The sequence below is a fragment of the Sus scrofa genome, chromosome 2, assembly GCF_054392235.1.
Source record: "Sus scrofa isolate SSC_HxYL_T2T_F1_AM1 chromosome 2, Sscrofa_HxYL_maternal_Yorkshire_Landrace_v2.0, whole genome shotgun sequence".
NCBI lineage: Eukaryota > Metazoa > Chordata > Mammalia > Artiodactyla > Suidae > Sus > Sus scrofa.
In genome coordinates this window covers 43,382,141-43,404,233 of record NC_139384.1, presented here as the reverse complement: position 1 = coordinate 43,404,233, position 22,093 = coordinate 43,382,141, and the positions used below count along the sequence as shown (strand labels likewise).

The 22,093-nt window shown below is 42.8% G+C and overlaps 1 protein-coding gene and 1 long non-coding RNA gene across 12 annotated transcripts in view; one reads left to right on the top strand and one right to left on the bottom strand.

Moving 5' to 3' along the window:
• LOC146405339 (uncharacterized) overlaps positions 1 to 22,093 on the bottom strand; it is an 855,846-nt gene that overhangs the window by 96,534 nt on the left and 737,219 nt on the right. The window lies entirely within an intron of this gene.
• The window catches only part of ZDHHC13 (zinc finger DHHC-type palmitoyltransferase 13), a 137,939-nt gene that overhangs the window by 47,773 nt on the left and 68,073 nt on the right, over positions 1 to 22,093 (top strand). For 4 of the 11 annotated variants that reach the window (XR_014837196.1, XR_014837197.1, XR_014837195.1 and 1 more), the window contains exons 15-20: positions 5,863 to 6,020; positions 8,524 to 8,621; positions 10,957 to 11,222; positions 12,185 to 12,301; positions 19,026 to 19,183; positions 21,005 to 21,099. Coding sequence is in view for 2 of the 11 variants with exons in the window: in XM_085011787.1 (XP_084867913.1) it covers positions 5,863 to 6,020; positions 8,524 to 8,621; positions 10,957 to 11,095 (395 nt within the window). In the remaining 9 variants the exon portion in view is untranslated. Of the gene's footprint in view, positions 1 to 5,862; positions 6,021 to 8,523; positions 8,622 to 10,956; positions 11,588 to 12,184; positions 12,302 to 19,025; positions 19,184 to 19,263; positions 19,454 to 21,004; positions 21,100 to 22,093 lie in introns of those variants that run through there. The other 7 variants (XR_014837199.1, XR_014837202.1, XM_085011787.1 and 4 more) reach the window with 5 other exon arrangements.

Below are 22,093 nucleotides of genomic sequence, written 5' to 3'. Positions count from 1 at the left end.
TGACCTTGATAAATTTGAGATGTGGTCAAAAATACAGAATCATTTATAAGTAAGTGTATGTTTATCCCCTGGTGAAATGAGTAAAAATCGGTTGCTCAAGTAAATAAAATAGAAAAAAGGTAAGTGATAAGTAAATAAAATAGAAAAAAGGTGTCTGATAGAGAAATTAAAGAGCAAAACTCTGAAGGCTCCCACCATTTGACATTGATAAATATCAAGTCACGACTCAGAGCTGATGGGAAAACTGTCACAGTGATGGAAAGGTTGGAAATAATAGCTTGGAAGAAAACATTAGATCACTTATTCTGCATCCCTGAGAAAGGGAAATAACTTTTCAGTAGCACTGTAGAAGTGTATTGTGGGGTTTTATGTAGGGAGTGACATGGAGCTGTTCCAAGGTGATTGACTAAGAACAGGGTTTAAATTGAAGCAAGAAAGATTTTTTTTTTCCTTTTTAAAGATCTCAGTGATTTTTCAGGCTGAAATGACAACATTATGCATGTGATGGGTTAATAGTATTAGCATAAACTTCACAAATCTTTTTACTTTCTTAATGTGGCTGTGAGGAGGTGTAAAGTGACGACAGAGCTCATGCTGCCCGGGCCCTAGACAGCCCTGGTCCAGACCAGGCCCCCTGACTTTTTCTTCAAGGACAGGATAGTAAATATTTTAGGATTTCTGGGTCAAGAGAGAAAACTGAGGACATTATGTACTTACATAATCACCCAAAAAACAACCACTAAAAATGTAAAAGCCATTCTTGGTGTCCCCAGACTAGACCTTATGGCTGGACGTCTGGTTAGCTCTCTTGTGGTTGTCGTTGCTGTCTTTATAGGGACACACCCATGGCATGTGGAAGATCCCAGGCTTGGGGTCAAATTGGAGCTGCAGCTGCTGGCCTACATACACTATAGACACAGCCACAGCAACACAAGATTGGAGCCACGTCTGCAACTTACACTGCCGCTCTCAGCAATACCAGATCCTTAACCCACTGAGCAAGGCCAGGGATCAAACCCGCATCCTCATACATACTAGTCAGGTTCGTTACCACTGAGCCACAATGGAAACTCCCTGATTAGCTCTTAAAAATTGCATGACTGTGCTTTTCAAACCTTGGAATAAGTTACGTAGCCAGAAAAAACTTTACAATGCCTTTAGTTCATTTTAACACTGTTTAATTGTTTATTATTTATTTATTTCGAAAGTTTTAGAAAATTTTGTTTCTAGAGGCAGAGGCTTCACCACTGATTTATTTCCATCCACCCGCCTGTTATTTTCATGCTCAAGTCTTGGATTTTACCAGTAGAATACCTATTTATTGCTTGAGCTAAGATCTGGAATGATTCAGGAAGACATGGGAAGTTTTTTTTCCCCTACATTTTTTCTTTTCCTGTTAGCATCTCCAGCCCCACCGCTCCTTACACTCCCCAACCCCACTCACCCACCCACCAGCTTTCTCTATTTTATTTTATTTTATTTTATTTTATTTTATTTTTTTGTCTTTTGTCTTTTGTTGTTGTTGTTGTTGTTGTTGTTGTTGTTGCTGTTGTTGCTATTTCTTGGGCCGCTCCCGCGGCATATGGAGGTTCCCAGGCTAGGGGTCGAATTGGAGCTGTAGCCACCGGCCTACGCCAGAGCCACAGCAACGCGGGATCCGAGCCGCGTCTGCAACCTACACCACAGCTCACGGCAACGCCGGATCGTTAACCCACTGAGCAAGGGCAGGGACCGAACCCGCAACCTCATGGTTCCTAGTCGGATTCGTTAACCACTGCGCCACGACGGGAACTCCAGCTTTCTCTATTTTAAATTTCGTTTCGTTTTTGAAAGATCATTCCTCCTGCAGTGTCCTCCAGCCTCCCAGTTCCCCTCCCCAGAAACATCTAGTATACAAGTTTTGATTTGTTCAGCATTTCTACATTATTTTTTTGATGTGGGATCTCAGTTCCCAGACCAGAGGTTGAACCCAAGCCACAACAGTGAAAACAGTTGAATGCTAACCACTAGACTACCAGAGAACTCCCCTTTTTTAGAGGTCGTTAATTAATATCTACACCCTGCCATAAGCTTGGAAAGGGCTTCAGTTAACCCTGTCACCCCCTTTCCCACCAGACACCTTTGGTGTCTCCGGTCACTAGGGAATGCTTTCATAACTCTGTGTAACTGCCACCATCTCAAATGAATCTGAGTCAGAGTTTGTGATCCCTGATCTCAATTCTTGACAAGGCCATCAGGTAAACCTGAGCACTGAAATTTTAAAATCTCTTAGACTGGAGTTTCTATTGTGGCTTAGCGGAAACTAATCTGACTAGGAGCTGTGAGGTTTGGGGTTCGATCCCTGGCCTTGCTCAGTGGGTTAAGGATCTGGTATTGCTATGAGCTGTGGTGTGGGTTGAAGACTTGGCTCAGATCTGGCGTTGCCGGCCTACCCCAGATCAGGCTCTGGCGTAGGCCAGCAGCTACAGCTTTGATTAGTCCCCTAGCTTGGGAACCCCCAGATGCCCCGGGTGCAGCCCTAAAAAGCAAAAAAACAGAACAAAAACAAACAAACAAAAACTCTTAGATTATTTCCTATGGTGTGAGAAATAAAAGATTTTTTGACAATGCTTCTTTCTATTGAAAGAACTGCCCTTTTAAGGCCTGACAATAGAGCATGTTCCTGGAAAACCTTTCTAAGTTGGCTCACAGACTAACTTGTCCCTTGGACTTGATCCTTGGGGAGAGGAGCCAGATTTTACACCACTCTTGTCTCTCCCCATTCTCTCTCTTCCCTAAAAATAGTCACCTTTGTGTGGTGTCTGTGTCCAGCTTAGGACTGTATTGATAAGGACAGAAGTAATTTTCCATCACATTCATTCCTTCTGTGTTGCTTCCTTATTCATTCCTTTCAAGCTGTGTTTGGTTCTTCCCTCCTTTCTGTCTTTATTTTCTGGCTCTGAACCAGTTTTTGTATTTTTTTGTTTCTTAGGAACCTTGCATTCACTGACTACTGTGTAGATTGCCTGAACATATTTTTGTTACTGTTATCCCATCTATATTCTGACAGTATTTTTTTACACCAAAGGAGGACATCATGTCATTTATCATTATTTCACAGACAGCAGAAATGAACTTTTGCTCCATTTTTTAATGAGGCCTCATTGTTGTCCCACCTTCTTTGTTTATCATTAATGCTCATGGTGCTAGAGCATTGCTGTTCGTCTTCTTCCTTGTGTGATCCACTTCCAGCTACCCTGGCTCTGTGCAGCCTCCAACCATTTCCTCTTTTGTGAGTTTTTTATTTAATTTTAATTTTGGGGGCGGGGGGGCACACCTGCAGCATATGAGAATTCCCAGGCTAGGGGTCGAACTGGAGCTGTAGTCGCCGGCCTATACCACAGCCACAGCAATGCTAGATCCGAGCCATGTCTGTGACCTACACTACAGCTCATGGCAATGCCAGATCCTTAACCCACTGAGCTGGGCCTCATGGATTTTAGTCGGATTCATTACCACTGAGCCACAACGAGAACTCCATGTGAGGTCTGTTTTCAGGGTGGACAGTAAGCCACTCAGAAAGCATCAGCATCCTATAAGTTACAGGGAGAGAGATTTTAAATCATTGCTAGAACGAACGTTGTTAACTGTCAGAGCTATTTAAAGATGAAAATGATTGACTTATCATTAGCCAGTGACCACCTGATAAGAATGTATTATTAGTATATATTAAAGTGTTGGAATTCCTTGGTGGTGCAGTGGGTTAAGGAACCAGCAGTATCGCTGATGTAGCTCTGGTTGCTGCTGTAGCTCTGGTTACAGCTGCGGTGCGGATTCAATCCCTGGTCTGGGAACTTCTGCAGATTGTTGGGGCAGCCAAAAAAAGAGTTATATTGGTATAAAATAATGTTCATCTTTGATAAAGCTGAAATCTGCCTTCTGAAAATTTCAGTTTGAAGCCATGCTGTGTTATCAAAAAAATTCCCAGAAGGGAGCGGTAGAAATCCATAAGCTGAAAGAAAGTAGATCCTCATTCCCACTCAGCAGCTGTTAAGAAACAGCTTCTGCCTGCTGTTGGAAATTATACTCTTGTTGTCATGGCAGGTACATACAAGGCATCTTTCTTTGCTATCCTAATGAGAAGCTCTAAAGAGAGTGTAGTTTACCTTACCTTTTTTTTTTTTTTTAACCTTGATTTTACTTTGTCATCATTGCTCTTAGAATGCTTCTGGCATATGTTCACAAGAGATAGTTGGCAATCAAATGAGACTCAAAAAGAGGGGAAAAAAGATTTTTAGTTTGAAAATGGACAGTTGAGAATAAAGTCATGGACTCATTTTCTTCCTATCCCAGAAGCTTTTTAAGTGCTGCTAAAACTCTTTATCAAACTATCAGAGGCATTTATGAAACCCCAAGGAGCAAATCTACCCAATTCTTATTTCAAAAATAATTTGTTCTTTATGCATGGTCGTGATGTCTATTTCAAGTCATTGGTTTTACTTAACCTTGAAGATCTTTTCCCTTATTTCTGCTACTTTCTGCTTGTTTTCTCCTTACTGCTACCTTTGGCTGTGTGGGTTCCAGGCTCAGCACTGTGAAGGCCTTACTCTTGATGGGCATATAAATAGATAGTCCTGGGGAGAAGCTGAGCTGAGACCACATGAATCTTGTTCACTATTCTTTTCCCAGGGGCATCTGACTCATGGATTCTTTGACCTGGCTCTTCTCCCTCTGTGGGATTAATACTGGTCCAGTGCAGAAGTACACCAAATAACTGTATGCTGTTAGGTTGCGTTCCAAAGGCATCTCGGTGCTTTTAAGATTTCTTGTGCCCACAGCAGTGGCCTTTTGACCTGAACCCTTAGCAATAGTTTATATTCAGTTCTCTAATAGCAACATGGATGAGATGGAGCATTTTCTAGGATGAATATTTATTAAATACATAATCACTCTCAGTTATGAAGTCGTTGAACAAGTAACTTCTGGCCAGTCTCTTTTATGATCATGCTGACTTTAGTGATGCTTTTATGGACCTTTTTTGCTTTTATTCTTTCGCTGCTGACTACCAATCCAGTTTTACCAGAGTTGTAATGGTGAAGTAACCATTTTTTAAAAAAAATCTTTGTTGAGCTGGCCTTTGGAAAATAAAATCTTGAAGTTGAATTCTGATTTGTGCCATCCTGTCCTACTTTCTCTTCTCCCTAAACAGAACTGCAGTGATTTTTATCTTCTTGAGGAATACTCACTAGTTTGTTGCCTTTTAAAGTAATGGGTTCTGGGAGTTCCCGTCGTGGCACAGTGGTTAATGAATGTGACTAGGAACCATGAGGTTGCCCGAGTTCGATCCCTGGCCTCTCTCAGTGGGTTAAGGAATCCGGCATTGCTGTGAGCTGTGGTGTAGGTCGAAGACGTGGCTTGGATGCCGTGTTGCTGTGGCTCTGGCATAGGCTGGTGGCTGTAGCTCTGATTGGACCCCTAGCCTGGGAACCTCCATGTGTGGCAGGAGCGGCCCCTAGAAAAGGCAAAAAGACAAAAAAATAAATAAATAAATAAAGTAATGGGTTCTGGAGTTCCCCGCGTGGTGCAGCGGAAACGAATCTGACTAGAATCCATGAGGATGTGGATTTGATCCCTGGCCTCGCTCAGTGGGTCAGAGATCTGGCATTGCTGTGAGCTGTGGTATAGGTGGCAGATGTGGCTTGGATCCTGCCATTGCTGTGGCTGTAGTGTAGGCTGGCAGCTGTAGCTCTGCTTTGACCCCTAGCCTGGGAACTTCCATATGCCACAGGTGTGGCCCTAAAACAGCAAAAAACCAAAAATAAATAAATAAATAATAATAACAATAAAGTAATGAGTTCCTTTTTTGTGTGTGTGAATTCACAGATTGGTCAAATCATTGTGCCACAACATTCAAAGAAGATGGACTATGGACCTACCTCAATCAGATTGTGGCCTGTTCCCCTTGGGTCTTGTATATCTTCGTGTTAGCAAGTTTCCATTTCTCATGGTCAATGTTTTTATTATTAAATCAGCTCTTTCAGGTATGTACTTCTCTTTTTATAATGCCTTTGAGTAAAATTTTCCAGTAACCAGTAAGACTTAGATTTGAGTTCTACCTCTTGTCACTTACTCTATGGGTCTAGGCGTGTCATTTGACTCCTGGATTTCAGTTTCCTATTTTGTCAAATGGGGATGATAATGCCTGCTTCTCTCACAGGATGGTTTAAAGGTTAGAATAATAAGGTGTTAGTGTAGCTCTAGAAGTTATCTAATCTTACCTCTTATACACATAGAGGTACAGAGAGGTGAATTGAATTGCTCACCCAGTGAGTGGCAAAATTCAGCCCTTAGGTCTTCAGACAGTCCCATTCAAGGGCTTTTTCCCTCATGCAGTTAAATTATATGGTGTGTGAAAGCATGGTATAAACCAAAGCATTGTGCAAATGTGAGATGATTGTGTTCCCTCACTTTTCTCTGGCCCTGTTTGTTATCATTATTATGTAATACTTAAGTGGATGGAAGTGGGGAAGAAATGAAAAATGCATCACTAACCAATGGACATGGTAATTACCCTTGCAGAGAAGGTCATGACCATTAGTAAGTTCATGCTCCAGGGCAGTATCCGCCACTTTCAGCTTTCTCTGAAGCTTCTGTCCCTTCCCTGCAGCCTGCCTTCCTGTATGAGCATAACCTAATTCTCATTGTTGCTATGGCCTGCCTTCATGGAATGGATACCCATGATCAGTCTGAGCCAATTACTGCCAGACCTCAGATGATTAGAGCATTACTCAACAAAAGCAAAAATGTATTCCATTTTTTTTGGAGAAAGTAACCAATTCTACAGTAATAATAAAAAAGTAAGAAAAAGGGAAAAATGCCAAGGAAAGGAATTAACGCTAAAAATACTGACTGAACTGAGGTTTCTGAATATTCATCCTAATGTCCAGTCGACATCTACAGACTAAAGCAATAGGAGTGGATATTAGCATAAATGATTATTAATGTTAGTTATGATCATTTATAACACTTAATGTTTATATATGCTTTACATATTCCAAAGCACTTTCCCATCTATTTGGCTGACAAACATTTGAGATGGAGACTGTGCCAAAGTTGTACTTCCATTGTATGGATGAGAAAAACTAAGCCTAACCGATGTTTACTGCTATGTTTATGGCCATAGGGCTCAATAAGAGGTGGAATTAAAGGTAGAACATAAGACATGAGACAGCAATTCTGGTTCTTTCTTCTTTCCTGGACTCTTAGAACAATTTACAAATATTTGAAGCTATAATATCCTTTTATTTTTTCTTTTCTTTTTAGGGCTGCGCCCACAGCACATGGAGGTTCCCAGGCTAGGGGTCCAATTGGAGCTGCAGCTGCCGGCCTGCACCACAGACACAGCAACGTGGGATCCCCGCATCTGTGACCTACACCATAGCTCATGGAAATGCCGGATCCTTAACCCACTGAGCAAGGCCAGGGATTGAACCTGCATGCTCATGGATGCTAGATGAGTTCATTACTGCTGAGCCACGATGGGAACTCCTTTCTTACTTTTTAATAGAAAGCTTAATATGTTTGTTTATACTCTACAGCAGGAAAGTGAACTCAAAATTTTGCATAGTTTTCAAATATATAAGGATTCAGAGTAAAGTTGTTTTCTTAATAAACAAAAAAATCCAGTTATTTGAAGCTTTTCATTTCCTGAGCTCTCTGGTGAGTCTTGGCTTTGACTATAGCAAGTCAGACTTAGCATATAGACTGCTGGCAGGGACCGTGAGCTTTATTCTCAAGCTGACTGAGGTGTCCCTCCCAGTTCTGCCAGCTTCTAAGCTGTGTGGCCTTAGACCAGTTTACTTCACGTCCATTAGCCTCTGCACTAGATATTATCAATATATCGTCTCAAATCCTTAGACAATCTGATGAGGATGCTCTGATAATCTCTTTTTTACAGATAAGGAACTTGACCTTTGAGTTGTTTTAAGGATTAGAAGCAATATCTCAGTGAACAATATCGATTTTAATGATTTGGGAGTTTTAAAAGTTACCTTAATTCTTTCTCTTCCCCAAATTTATGGCGTTAAATTTCTTCAGATTAATTTTTTATTTGGCTCTTTTCACAGAGATAGTAAGAAGCATAAAGAGGTTGAGATAATTGCACGAATGCTGACCTTGTATGATTTTATTCATCTGAAAGTTGAATGCTGAATGTGTTGAGAATCTAAACATGGCCATGAGCCATGGCTTGAATTACTGAAGCAGTCATTTCACGACTCTTAAGTCAATGCACTATGCTTTTTTTGAAGATTAATAAAGTTCAGACAAAAGCAAAAAAAAAAAAAAGTGCCCAGCTACTACATAAGAGAGTATGGTTCAAAGCTGCTGAGTGCTTGCCTTCACCATGATCCTTGGTTAGAAAGCTAGGTGGTGGTGTCTTTGGGGAGAACCGAATGTTTGCCAGCATCCTGTGATGTCCTGCTGAGAGTGCTGGAGCCTGGATGTGGTGGTGGTGTTCACAGACCTTCCCACCTTCTCTTTCAGATTGCTTTTCTGGGCCTGACCTCCTATGAGAAAACCAGCCTGCTGAAGCAGAGCAGGCACATGAAGCAGACGTTGTCTCTCAGAAGGACCCCATACAAGTAAGGGATATCCATTCTGCCCGCTGAGCCTTTGGAAGGTGCTGGTCTAGCCACTGGTTTCCTGACCTAGCATCACCACTGATAGCCCTGCTGCCATCCTCTAATGGGCTATCTGGAGGAGTGGAACCTCTTTTTTTCTTGGAAGCCTCAGTGACAGGAGATGAGTGGTAAGGTCATGAGCCCCAGGGTGGTAAGAATTTGGGATTTAGTCTCCTGGACTCTGCACAAACAGTAAGTGACTTTGAAGTTTTGCCAAGGTGGGGAATCTCTTCAGTCAAGCCACATGGTCACAAGGTCGCATATTGCTGGCATGAAGTCAGTGTGAGATAACTAAGTACATGGCTGAGAAAGCCAGCCACAAGGCTCGCTGTAGAAAGTGTTTGATTGCGAGCTTTGCCAGGCTTTCTGTCACCAGTAATTCTTTTAGCCCTATGTTGAATGTGCCCACCTGTACTAGGGCAAAGCTAGTTTTTCAGGTTTGGGGTAGGTTTTCCCCCCAAGCACTGGTTGTATAAGACCTGTCCTCAGTTGAAAATGAGAGTGTTTGTAGGAGGGCCACCATCTTAGGATGTGAACGATCAGGCTTTGAAGCTTATCTCCCTGTCACATATATGGGGATCTTGCAGGCTGGGAGTGCTGCAGAGGTGACCTAGGGCCCTCCAGGGATTTGAACGCTCACTGTGTATCTCATGAGCAGTCTATTTTAAAGCACACTCGTGGTTCAAGATGAAACTGTTAGGCTGCTAGACAAAGAAATCAGAGCCTAGGCTATGACACTGATGTGTGCTTAGAGGAGAGAAATTGACTTAATTGGGAAGAGACGACCACAGTGATGGAGAGCAGAGAGTAGTGTTAAGCTTGTGATGATTGTTTCAGACTGGCAGTGATAAAAGATCCCCTTTCTCAGTGATCTACCCAGAGGAATAAATATTTATTCCACCCAAGTATGGACCTCTTTGTGATAGAAGTGGAATTTTAAGCTGGGCCTTGAAAGATGTAGGGTGGGACAGGATGGAGAAGGAAGGAAGGGTGCATCCCAAGTCTTGGGGAAGAGTCCGAATAAAGGGCCCATGGTGAGAGAGCAGGAGCGTGTTGGGATATTGCTGAGTAATGGCAGCGTTACTGGAGGAACTGAAAGTAAAGCCTTGGAGCCACTTTGAATCTAGCTTTCAATCCTGTCTTACTCATCCTCCCCTAAGGTACTTTGATGCACTAGCCAGCTCTTGAGCTGGGCTCTGTCAGTCCCCAAGGAGTCCCCTCCACTTCCATCCATCAGTTCCGTGTAGTCAGCCCTCTGCCTGGGAAGCTGCCTTCTCAGCAGCCTTGGAACTTTTGTGTCCACGCTCACTTACCAGCAGCAGCAGCCCAATCATCCTCACACACGTGTGTTCTCATGTGTTCAAGGTGTTGGGTTAGGCACTTGAAGGATGGGGTATTTGCATAAAAGTAAAATATAACTGGAATAGATAGTAGCATTTGGGAATTTAATGAAGAAGAGAAATGATGCTGAAGACATGCAGTCAGAAAGATTCCACCGGGACTGGAGGCCTTGACCTTGACCTGGGCCTGGGCCTTGAGAACTGGTGGGAACTTAAAGGCTGAGGGTGTTCCCTGAGCTGAGAGTAGGGGAGTGTGAGTTCCAGGGTGCAAGAATGGCTCACGCAGTTGTGATTATAGGAAAAATAAAGCCCGGGTAGCTATAACAAAAGGTTTATAAAGATGAATTTTGAGCATCAACACCTGAGGAGTCCTGGGGCTTTATTGTATAGGGCCCTTAATGCAAAGATGATGAATTTGCCTTGGAGCCTCTGGGCAGAGGAAGGTCTTTAAAGGGTTTTCTTTGGAAGGTAAGGGGCTATGAATAAATCAGGTTTTTGGAGGCTCAGGCTTCGGTATGTAAGATAAATTAGAAGGAATCGAGACAGAGACATCATTTAGAGAGTTTCTTAAAAGGTGGAGAACCCCATCTTGTTGATTGTTGTTTTTCTGGCCGGTCTGGCCTTTGAGATAGTACATGTCTGAATTAGAGCAGTGGGAATGGAAAGAAAGAAACTTGATGGCAGTGACCATTTCAGGGACTGGGGATCTCAAATGAACTCACGTTACTGGGCAGAAGCTGGGGAATCTCACAATAGGGATTTGGGTCCAGAAATGGAACTCAGCTTCACTTTTAAGGAACCTAAATTCAAGGAACTGGCTGGTTCACCTCTGGATTCCTGCAGGATCTTGGAAGGATGCATAATGTAAATTCTCAGTGAATGTTTATGGTTTGAACGAAGTCTGTCAAGTGCTCACAGGAAGTGTAGTAATTCATGTTCTCCTCTTTTCTCGGCAGCCTCGGGTTCACACAGAACCTCGCAGATTTCTTTCAGTGTGGCTGCTTTGGCCTGGCCAAGCCCTGTGCGGTAGACTGGACATCCCAGTACACCATGGTCTCGCACCCAGCTAAGGAGAAAGTTCTTCGCTCAGTATGAAGAAAAGCAACCCAAACTCTCTGATGTGTTCATTTTTATGTCAGTACCCTGTGGTCTGCAAGGGAAGTGAAGATTGAGAGTTCACCTAAGCCCAGAAGAAAACACAGGTGGTTTTTAAAGCCATTAGGTAAAAACAGAAGTTCTTGAGAAAGGCATTACGCTTTTTCAGGTTTAGCAAGATGGACTGTTCCTGAACAATCTTGGCAGACATCTAAAAAAAAACACCTATTTTTCACAAGAAAATGCAAGTTTCTCGCTCTCTCTCTCTCTTTTTTTTTTTTTTTTTTTTTTTTTGGAGAGAATATTCACCAATTATGGAGAAAATGTATTTTCAAATACTTTGTTGGCTGTTTCAAAATAGTACTATTCTCTAACCTTGTAATTTTGGATAAATTATTTGTCTTTGTTTTACCTATAAATATGTAAAAAATATTTAAATAGATGTATCTGTTTTGGTTTCACACTTAATAAAAATTTTTTTTTTTTTTTGTAGTCAAGACTTCATTTCTGATAATTGACACCTCTCAGATCTTAAATTGAGAAAAGGTATACATAGGACATAAAGAAACATTCCCAATTCCAGGAGTGAGTTGAGATCACTTTTAAACCAACAGCAAGATTTAATTTGGTTTTCTGTCTTGCTTAGAAAATTTGAGCATAGGAAGTCAGAAAGATTAATCACTATTTTTACGTAGTACCCTCAAAATATTACACTGGTGTGATTGTAACTGTTAATTTCCCTTGTTCTAAAGGAAATTCTCATTTAACTCTTGCTATTGTGTGTGTGTATGTGTGTATATGTACATGTGTGTATATACATATGTATTATGTATGTGTGTATGTATATAGATGTATGTGTACACACACACACACACACACACACACACACACACACACGGACATGGCACCTTCCTGCTGAAAACCCCTCCTAGGTCCCCTCTGCTTAGTAAAAACAAATTCTCATCATGTTCTGCAGGCCCCAAATGATAGAGCCTTATTTTGTTTACCATCTTACTTTGGACCACACTTTGTACTCTAACCACGGAGACCTTTCACTTCCTCAAAGATCTGTTCTCCTTTTTTCTACAGAGCCTTTCAGATAAGGAAACTAAAGCCTAAAGAAGTTTGTACCTTCTCCAAGGTCACATGGATACTAAGTGGGGTACCCACTCTAGAGTCCCAGCCTCCTTGAATGCCGCCTGACACGTATGTGTTCAATAAACATTTGAATGAGTTCATTGAATGAATGAAGAATTTTAAAGCAGGATGTAATGTGATCAGAATTATGCTTGAAGTCTATTTCTCATTTGAGGGACAGAAAGGCTTTTTCCTCCCCCTTCTTTTCCCACCAACCGCGGCCAAGGAAATATTCTCAAATCGTGATTCCCTAGACCATTTAGATCACAATCACAGGGACAGGGCAGGGGCCTGGGGTTCACTTGTTTAAAATTTGTATTCCCAGAGCCACTATATTCCAGCATATCTGATTGATATGTAACATGGAAAAGCACATTTTATTCATTTTTAAATTATTCCACAAATATTTATGGAGCATCATGCCCAGTCTTGCAGGCCGTAAAACATTTAATTGGGCATACTAACCATGGAATTTACAGTCTAGAGGGGAAACTAAGATAAATGAAACTCTACTATAATGTAGGAAATGCTAAGCACTAAATAGCCGTAAGAGGGGTACAAATAAAATACTGTTAGAATTTAGAGGCTGGGGAGAGCCTCAGGGGTGTGATTAAGGAAGTGTTCATGGACGTTGGGGCATTAGAAAGGGTCTTCTGTGATGTTGAGTTTGGAAATAGGGAGTTGCAAGTGAAAAGCATCGTCATGGAGACAACTCTGAGTAAAGACAACGGGAAAGTCTAAAATACAGTGAGAACAATGGCAGCCTATATAGGTTAATAAATTGGAAAGGTAGACAGGGGCTAGGTCACCATGGGCCTTGAGTGTTAAGCTAAGGAGCTGTAAGGTTAAAGTAAGCAATAAGGAGCTCGTCAGCATAAGTTCTTGAAAACCTTGTCAGTATCTCCAAGTCCTCCCGCCCATCCTCCTTCCGACCCATCTGCCGTCAGGGTTGATTCAGCTCCAGCACCCCATGGAAACAGCTCGTCAGGCACACCAGTATCCTCTATGTTGCCAGCCTCAGTGTCAGCTCTGAGTTCTCATCTTACAGAACCCACCGGCAGCATCTGACAATTGATCGCTCCCACTTCCTTGGTTCACTTTCCTCACCCGGCCTCCAGGAGGGAGCTCTCCTCAGCTCCCTTCTCATTGCCAGTTGTTCTCGAGAGCCTAACATCTCCTTTGCTGTTTCTCCACTCCTACCATTTGTCGTTGCAACATCCCAGAGGCCAGTTCTTGATTTTCTTGCTTTTCATCCGGATGCATTTCCATCTCCTTGATAATCTCATCGGATTGCATTGGTGACATACACCATCTGTGTGCTCCAGCGCCCCACGTTGTTAACTCCATTGAGACTCCTCCTCAGACCCCGGACTATGTACTTGACATGCCAACTTCAACAACTAATGGACAAATCTAACTTGTCCAAACTGAAACTGAACTTCCGATTTCTACCCTAGCCCCACCTGTACAAATAAAACATAGATTTAAAATATATGATTTTTTTTTTTTTTTTTTTTTTTTTTTTGCTTTTTAGGGCCATACCCATGGCATGTGGAGGTTCCCAGGCTAGGTGTCCAGTCGGAGCCACAGCTGCTGGCCTGAGCCACAGCCACAGCAATGCCAGATCCTTAACCACTGGTTAAGGGGGATCAACCTGAAACCTCATGGTTTCTAGTAGGATTCGTTTCCACTGCGCCACGATGGGAACTCCTAAAATATATGAAATTTTTAACTAAATAAAAAGTAAGCAACCCTGTTTCCTACCCTCAGTCTTCCCATATCAATTGATCAGAAACTCCACCCTTGCCATTACTCAGGCTGAAACCTTAGAATCCTTCCTTCCTTTCTCTTTCTTTCTTTCGTATTTTTTAAAATTATGGTTGATTTACAGTGTTATGCCCATTTCTGATGTACAGAAAAGTGACCCAGTTATATACATGCATATATATATATGTATATATATACTTTTCTTCATCATATTCTGTCCCAAGACATTGGATATAGTTCCCTGTGCTATACAGCAGGACCTCATTGCTTATCCATTCTAAAGGTATTGGCCACACTTACTAACCCCAAACTCCCAGGCCATCCTTCCCCTGCCCCCTCTCCCCTTTGACAACCACAAGTCTGCTCTCTGTGTCTGTGAATCTGTTTCTGTTTTGTAGATAGGTTCATTTGTGCTGTATTTCAGATTCCACATATAAGTGGTATCATATGGTATTTGTTTTTCTCTTTCTGATTTACTTCACTTAGTATGAGAATCTCTAGGTGCATCCATATTGCTGTAGATGGTCAGAATGGCCATCATTAATAAGTCAACAAATAACAAATGCTGGAGAGGGTATGGGGAAAAGGGAACCCTGCTATACTGTTGGTAGAAATGTAAATTGGTACAACCACTATGGAAAACAGTATGGCAGCTCCTCAGAAAACTAAAAAGAGAACTACCATGTGATCTAGCAATCCCACTCCTGGGCATATATCCAGACAAAACTAATTCAAAAAGATAACATGTACTGCTGGGTTGGTTGCAGTGCTATTCACAATAGCCAAGACATGGAAACAACCTAAATGTGCATTGACAGACGAATGGATTAAGAAAATGTGGTACAGGAGCTCCTGCTATGCTGCAAAGGAATCGGTAGCATCTTGGGATCGCTGGGCTGGGGGTTCGGTCCCTGGCCCACCACCATGGTTTAAGGATCCAGCATTGCTATAGCTGTGGCTTAGGTTGAAACTGCAGCTTAGATCTGATCCATGGCCTAGGAGCTCCACATGCCTCCCGGTGGCCAAAAATGGGGCGGTGGGGGGGAGATGTGGTACATGATACAATGAAATACTACCCAGCCATAAAAAAGAATCTTTTCTTGATAACTCACTTTTTCTCGTAACACCCCAGATTCATTTCTTTGTTAAATCCTATTGGCTCTCTTATCAAAATATATCCAGAGGTGAATCCTCTGGCCACCCTTGCTGCTATAGTCCCGAGTTTCCATCACCTCTGGCCTGGATTAGTACAGCCCTCTCATTGTCTCCCTGCTTCCACCCTTGTCCCGCTCTGAGCAGCTGGGGGTGATCCTGTTACAAGGCAGATTGAATCATGTCACTCCTGGCCTCAGGAACCCTCCAACGTCTCATTTCACCAGAGGAAGAGCCAGCAGGGCCCTGTAGGATTTGACTGCTTCTACTTTCCCCCTTGTTGATCCCACATGCCTGCCAGGCACGCTTCTGCTGCAGGCCTTTCCCTTCCTGTTCTCTCTGCCTGGACTGCTCTAGCCCCAGAAATCCATTGTGCTTTTCCTCCCAACTTTCCTTCTCGATGATGCCTACACTTTGAAAGTTGTACATCCTTTTTTTGCCCTCTTCCTCCTCTTGACCCTATGTTGCATTCATCCCCATAGAACTTAACCACCTCTGACACACTGTATGATTTATTTACTGTATCTACCACATACTGTCTCCCTTTCCACCCCATTAAAGGCCCATGAAGGATCTTTGTTCTGTTCATTGATGCATCCCAAGCACTCAGAATATTGCTTAGCACATAGTATGTGTTCAATACATACTTGAGTGAATCTGCTGAATAAGTCTGTGGATGGAGTTGAAGGTTTTTAAGCAGGACATAAAGTGATCAGAGTTGCATTGAGGACTGATTCTCAATTTGGGGGCAGGTGGATTTTTTCAAGTTACATCTTCTCTTCCTCATTCACCAACCCCCACCCACCCCACCCCCTGCAGTTAGTGTTCTCAAATGGTGGTCCACAGACTGTTCCCAGAAGAATCAGGGGCTGGGGGTGGGGGTGGCGGGTGGTGCTCTAAGGAGTGAGTCCTGGAACCTTAGTTTTTATCACATTCCCCAGATGACTCTTACATGTACATGCTACATTTTGAGAATCATTTCCTCAAGGAATCTTACCCCCATTATTCTATTTTAGCTTTTCCCTCAGGTATATGTAGATGTAAAAGTTACACTAAAGTTTGGAAATCTGTTTTATAGGTAGGTACCCTGGGTTTGAATCCTGGATATGTCCATTATAAGCTACTTTCACCTCTTTGGGTGAGTGAGTTAGCTTCCTGATACCTCAGTTTCCTTATTTGCATTATGTGGATAATAATAGTATACACCGCCAAGTGTCATTATGAGGATTAGGTGAACTAATACACGTAAAATACCTAGAATTGTAATCAGCGCATAGTAAGGGATTTAGAAATCTTTAGAAACTCCTTGGGCATATATCCGGACAAAACTTTCCTTGGAAAAGACGCATGCACCCACATGTTCATTGCAGCACTATTCACAATAGCCAAGACGTGGAAACAACCTAAATGTCCATCGACAGATGATTGGATTAGGAAGATGTGATATATATACACAATGGAATACTACTCAGCCATAAAAAGAACAAAATAATGCCATTTGCAGCAACATGGATGGCACTAGAGGCTCTCTTACTAAATGAAGTAAGTCAGAAAGAGAAAGACAAATACGATAGGATATCACTTATATCTGGAATCTAATACATGGCACAAATGAACCTTTCCACAGAAAAGAAAATCATGGACATGGAGAACAGACTTGTGGTTGCCAAGGGGGAGGGAGTGGGATGGACTAGGAATTTGGGGTTAATGGATACAAACTATTGCCTTTGGAATGGATAAGCAATGAGATCCTGCTGTATAGCACTGGGAACCATATCTAGTCACTTATGATGCATGATAATGTGAGAGAAAAAATGTGTACATGTGTACGTGACTGGCTCACCTTGCTGTACAGTAGAAAAGTGACAGAACACTGTAAACCAGTTGTAATGGAAAAAATAAAAATCGTTATTAAAAAAAGAAATCTTTAGAAATTTGACTATGGAGAGAGAGAAGCTAGTGGTAGGGAAATGTGCTAAATCCGCCCCTCTGCTCTGGTTGTGTGTCTGGGCTAGGACGCTGACAATTAGGATCTCCGTGCCAGCTGACTTTCTGTCACGTTCTGCCAGTAGACTGAAAGGAGGAGGGGGGAAGGGCCTGACTCCATCCTACCTGCCAGCTGTTCCCCTCAGTGTTGTTTAGACAATAGCCCTTCCCCCCTGACAGTGACAGTTGGAATCAATGACTGGCTTTCCCCACAGCAGCTCCGGGATGCCCCTTAGAAGTACCAGCAGTTAGCAGGTGAGGTGCTCTCCTCCTGGCCCCTGGGAGAGTTCTCCTTGAGGCATCCGCATGAGACCCCCATCTCTCCTCTGTTTCCCCAGCCCCGGGGGTGCTGTAGCTGTTTCCTGCAGTTTGTATCACTCTGTTTAGTCCATGTGTTCCTTGTCACTTTTTCAAAAAATTTAAAACCCGTTTAGCCTATTCCCTCTATTATTTTCTCTCTTAAAAGAAAACTAGTGTGGTTTCTATTTTTCTGACTGGACCCTGGCAAAGAATGTTAGAGATAAACTTTTTTCAAATTTAATTTTATGGATTTATTTATTTATTATTTATTTATTTTTGGCCACGCGCCCATGGCATGCAGAAGTCCCTGGGCCAGCAATCAGAAACCCCCTGCCACAGCAGCGACAATGCTGGATCCTTAACCTGGTCGGCAACTGGGGAACTCCAAGATAAATTTTTAATAATGGTCTGGGTAACATGTAATGAAGGCACAGGTGAGATCTGGCAGGCCCTATTCCTGATGGAACGTGGGCACAAGAGGAAGAGTCAGAGATGGCTTTGCAGTGTTGAACCCGGAGAAAGAGAAGGTGCCGGTGCTGTACTGAGAAGTGAGGAAGACAGTGTGGAGAGACGGAGTGCGAGTTTGGTAGTTGGAACCTCCTGTTTGAAGTGCTTGCAGGCTCCCAGTGGCAAAGTTAAGACAGCTGGAAAGAGGCCAGGACATGGATGGGAGTTACCTGCATAGATGGAGGAGCTTGTCATAGGAGAGAGGTAGAAAAATGAAACGAAAATGAGAAAGAGAGTTGCCCTGTCGAAATGAGACCAGAATGACAGCCAACGCAAACAAACAAACAAACAAAACATGTGGGAGAGGAGAAGGGCAGGAATATGACCTTATGGAACATGAGTCTAGGGAGCTGGAGAGGAAGGGAAGGGGGCTGGGAGGAGGTTGGGTAGAAGGATAATCAGGAGACAGAATCATACAATTCAAAGAGAGGAACTAATTGCAAAGAGAAAGCAGTGGTCAAGAGCTAAGGAGAGGTTGAGAAGAACAACTGAGGAAAAAGCAGAGAGTTTATGATTAGAGGAGGGGCAGGGTAGGGGTGGGGGTGGGAGCTGGAAGCCAGATGCTGAGACACTGAGGTCTAAATGGGCCCTAGTCTTAGAGTTTGGCTCTGAAAGGAGAAGGCAAGAGCTTGGGGGTGAATAGCACCATTTTGTTTTGTTTTGTTTTGTTTGTTTTAAAGCCAAAGTAAACCCAGTCATGAGACTCTTACTCTATCTTTTCATAACTTCATTACTTACCCCAAATCACAAGTGTAAAGACAACACATTTGAATCACTTTCACAAATATTAGGCAAAATCCTGATGCTCCCTGTGACTTAAATGCACTGGATGAACACCGACAGTGAACATCCTGGATGCAGCACATCCAGTATTTCAGGTGCATGTGAGTCAAGGAAGTTAACATGATAACATCCCCAAGTCTCAGTTGCTTAGCACAACATCAGGCTTATTTCTCCCTCTTGTCACAGTCCATTGAGATGTTAGCAGGCATTCTTTCATGTAGGGACCCGAGCTCCTCCCACCTAATAGCACCACCCTCTCCTAGGACCTCAGTGTTCATTGGACCTTCTGTATCCACAGATGTGCAAAGAGAGAGCAGAGAATCTCCTGAGGGTCTTGGGGGCCAGGCCTCCATTGGCCAACTCCGTCATGCATTCCAGTTACGGGTAGGGAGCCTGGGAAATGCAGTGGAAAGTGTGCCCCGGAAACAGGAGAAACGCAAACACTGGCAAACCATGGTAAGGGTCTTTGTTTTGTTTTTTCATTCCTTTACTCCAGTATATAGTAATCTCTCCCCCCTCCCCCTTTTTTTGGCCAGGCCCACAGCATGTGGACATTCCCAGGCTGCAGTTGTGACCTGTGTTGTGGCAACACCATCCAGATCCTTAATCCATTGTGTTGGGCCAGGATCGAATTGGCACCTCCACAGAGACAAGCCAGATCATCAACCCCCTATGCCACAGCAAAAACTTGCGCAATCCCAGATCCTTAACCTGCTATGCCACAGGGTAATTTCCAATAATCTCTTTTTAAACTCTAGCAGAATTTGCTTTTAGCCTAGAGTTTCTTCCACTTCACTCCACAAATGTTTATTAAGTGCCTCCTAGTTTTCAAACACTGTGAATACAAGGGTGTCCACTCTAACAAGAAGGCAAATAGAAGTTTAAAAATTCAATGCAATGAGACAGTTCCTATGTTAACTATTTACTGGCCATGGGAACACAGAGGTGGGTTAATTCTGCTTAGGTATTTCAGGAAAGATTTTGCAGAGGAGAAGGCATTTGACCTGCAACTTGATTAATAGGAGTTCACCAGGCTAAGAAGTTGGGTTAGAGGTTGAAGATGGAGAGGGTTCTATTGTCTAGACATTCCAGGCAAAAAGAATAGCATTCGCAATAGCGTGACAGGCTGAAGGTGTGTGGTGTGTTTGGAAAGCTTCAGGTCTGGGGCATGTATAGAAGAGATTGTCTAAAGCTAAGTTAGGGAGTTCCCATCGTGGCACAGTGGTTAACGAATCCGACTAGGAACCATGAGGCTGTGGGTTCCATCCCTGGCCTCGCTCAGTGGATTAAGGATCCAGCGTTGCTGTGAGCTGTGGTGTAGGTCACAGACGTGGCTCAGATCCTGAGTTGCTGTGGCTGTGGTGTAGGCCAGTGGCTACAGCTCCAATTAGACCCCTAGCCTGGGAACCTCCACATGCCGCGGGAAACAGCCCTAGAAAAGGCAAAAAGACAATATATACATACATACGTACATACATACATACAGCTAATTTAAATGGGTTAGGTCTGTGGCCACTTCATTGAAAGCCCTTATGGGACATACTGTTAAGAGCAGACCTGTGGCCCCATCCCATGCCCCCAAATCATATGTTGAAGTCTAACTCCCAGGATCTCAGAGTGTGACTGTATTTGGAGAAAGGGTCTTTACAGAGATAATTAAGTTAAAATGAGGTCATTAAGGCAGTCCCCAATCCAAGATGGCTTGTGTCCTTATAAGAAGAGGTAATCAGGACACAGTCACGCAGGAAAAACCATGTGAAGATACAGGGAGAAGGCAGCTGCCTACACGCCAAGGTGGCAGATCTCAGAAGACAGCAACCCTGCTGACACCTTCATCTCAGGCTTCTAGGTACTGGAAGTGTGAAAACATAATTTCTGTTGTTCTAGTCACCTCTTTCATGGTACTTTGTTATGGCAGCCCTAGCTGACTGATACACATACCAGGGAGTGGACATGGAAGGGATATATTCTGGGGATATTTTGGAGTCAGAATCAGGGAGGCTTGGGTAGGTAGCAGATGCGGCTCGGATCCTGCATTGCTGTGGCTGTAGTGTAAGGCCAGCAGCTGTAGCTCATTCAACCCCCCACCTGGGAAGTTCCATGTACTGTGGGTGTGGCCCTAAAAAGCAAAAAAAAAAAAAAAAAAAAAGTCATCACAGGTCAAAGGGGACTTGATTTAGTTAATTGTTTATCGCCAGTATTATTGTTTGATTGGCAGTGATGGGATCTCTTATATAGGCCTAAAAACATTTACAAGTGAAAAATACATTGTCCTAGGCTTTTATCTCCAGAGAATGTGGAATGCACAGTATTTCCATCCTCAGACTGTTTGAGTGCAACATAGTGGCTGAATTACCCCAGCGAGTCTCTGCGTGAGTAAAGTACTTATACATTATTTCTTTAAAGTGGAATGGGACACAACCTCTGCCAGCTACTTTTTTTCTGAACCAGTCTGTTAGTGCCAGTCAAAGAAAAATGATCATATATAGTTGCATTTTGAGCATAATATATATAGAGAGAGATAAATAATAAAGTCATTGTAGGGCCTTATCCATGACAGCAAGTAAACAACCCTGAATAAATGCTCATTTTAAAGAACGCCTTCTTCGGAAGTGGAGCATAGAAAAACTCATGGTTTAGTCTGGTGTCTCATAATTTTTGCCAATAGATTTTCATTTGCTTTCATTTTTTCCAAATAATTCAGAATTGCATGGTGGTGGGAGAAATGCTGCGGTTGTTAAAAGCGGAGGCGAGAAAATACACAGGCTTGAGCTGTTGAGATCTTGCTGAGGAGGCAGAGGAAGACATTTTTAATTGGCTGCATTTCATTTGTGAGGCTGGCAATTTGATGGAGGAGAAGTTTTAAGAAAATTGCTAAACCTCAGGGAATTGTCCCAGAATGAAAGAAAATCATCCTCATGTTGTTTATAACGCGGAAGCAAACTCCACATTTTGTTGCCATTTCTGAGTTTTCAAAAAATGTGTAATATTGCAAAGCCCACGATTGGACAAAAGGGTTGGCTCTTCAGCAGTTTTATTAGTTTGATTTTCCTTTCAGGATTTGCTACCATGTTGTCTGTTTCCTCCAGGACCCCCTGATTTCTTCTCCACTAGTGGTATCTAGAAAAAGGCTTAGGCGACACATTCTACAAGATTCCTTTCCTTTGCCCGTGGCTTCCTCCTCCTCACGCCTTCCTCTGTTGACCCTAATGTTCATTACATTCTTTGCACCAGTTTTTCTTTTCTTTTCTTTTCTTTCTTTTTTTTTTTTTTTTTTGTCTTTTTAGGGCCGAACCCATAGCACATGGAGGTTCCCAGGCTAGGGGGGTCCAATCAGAGCTGAAGCCACCAACCTACACCACAGCC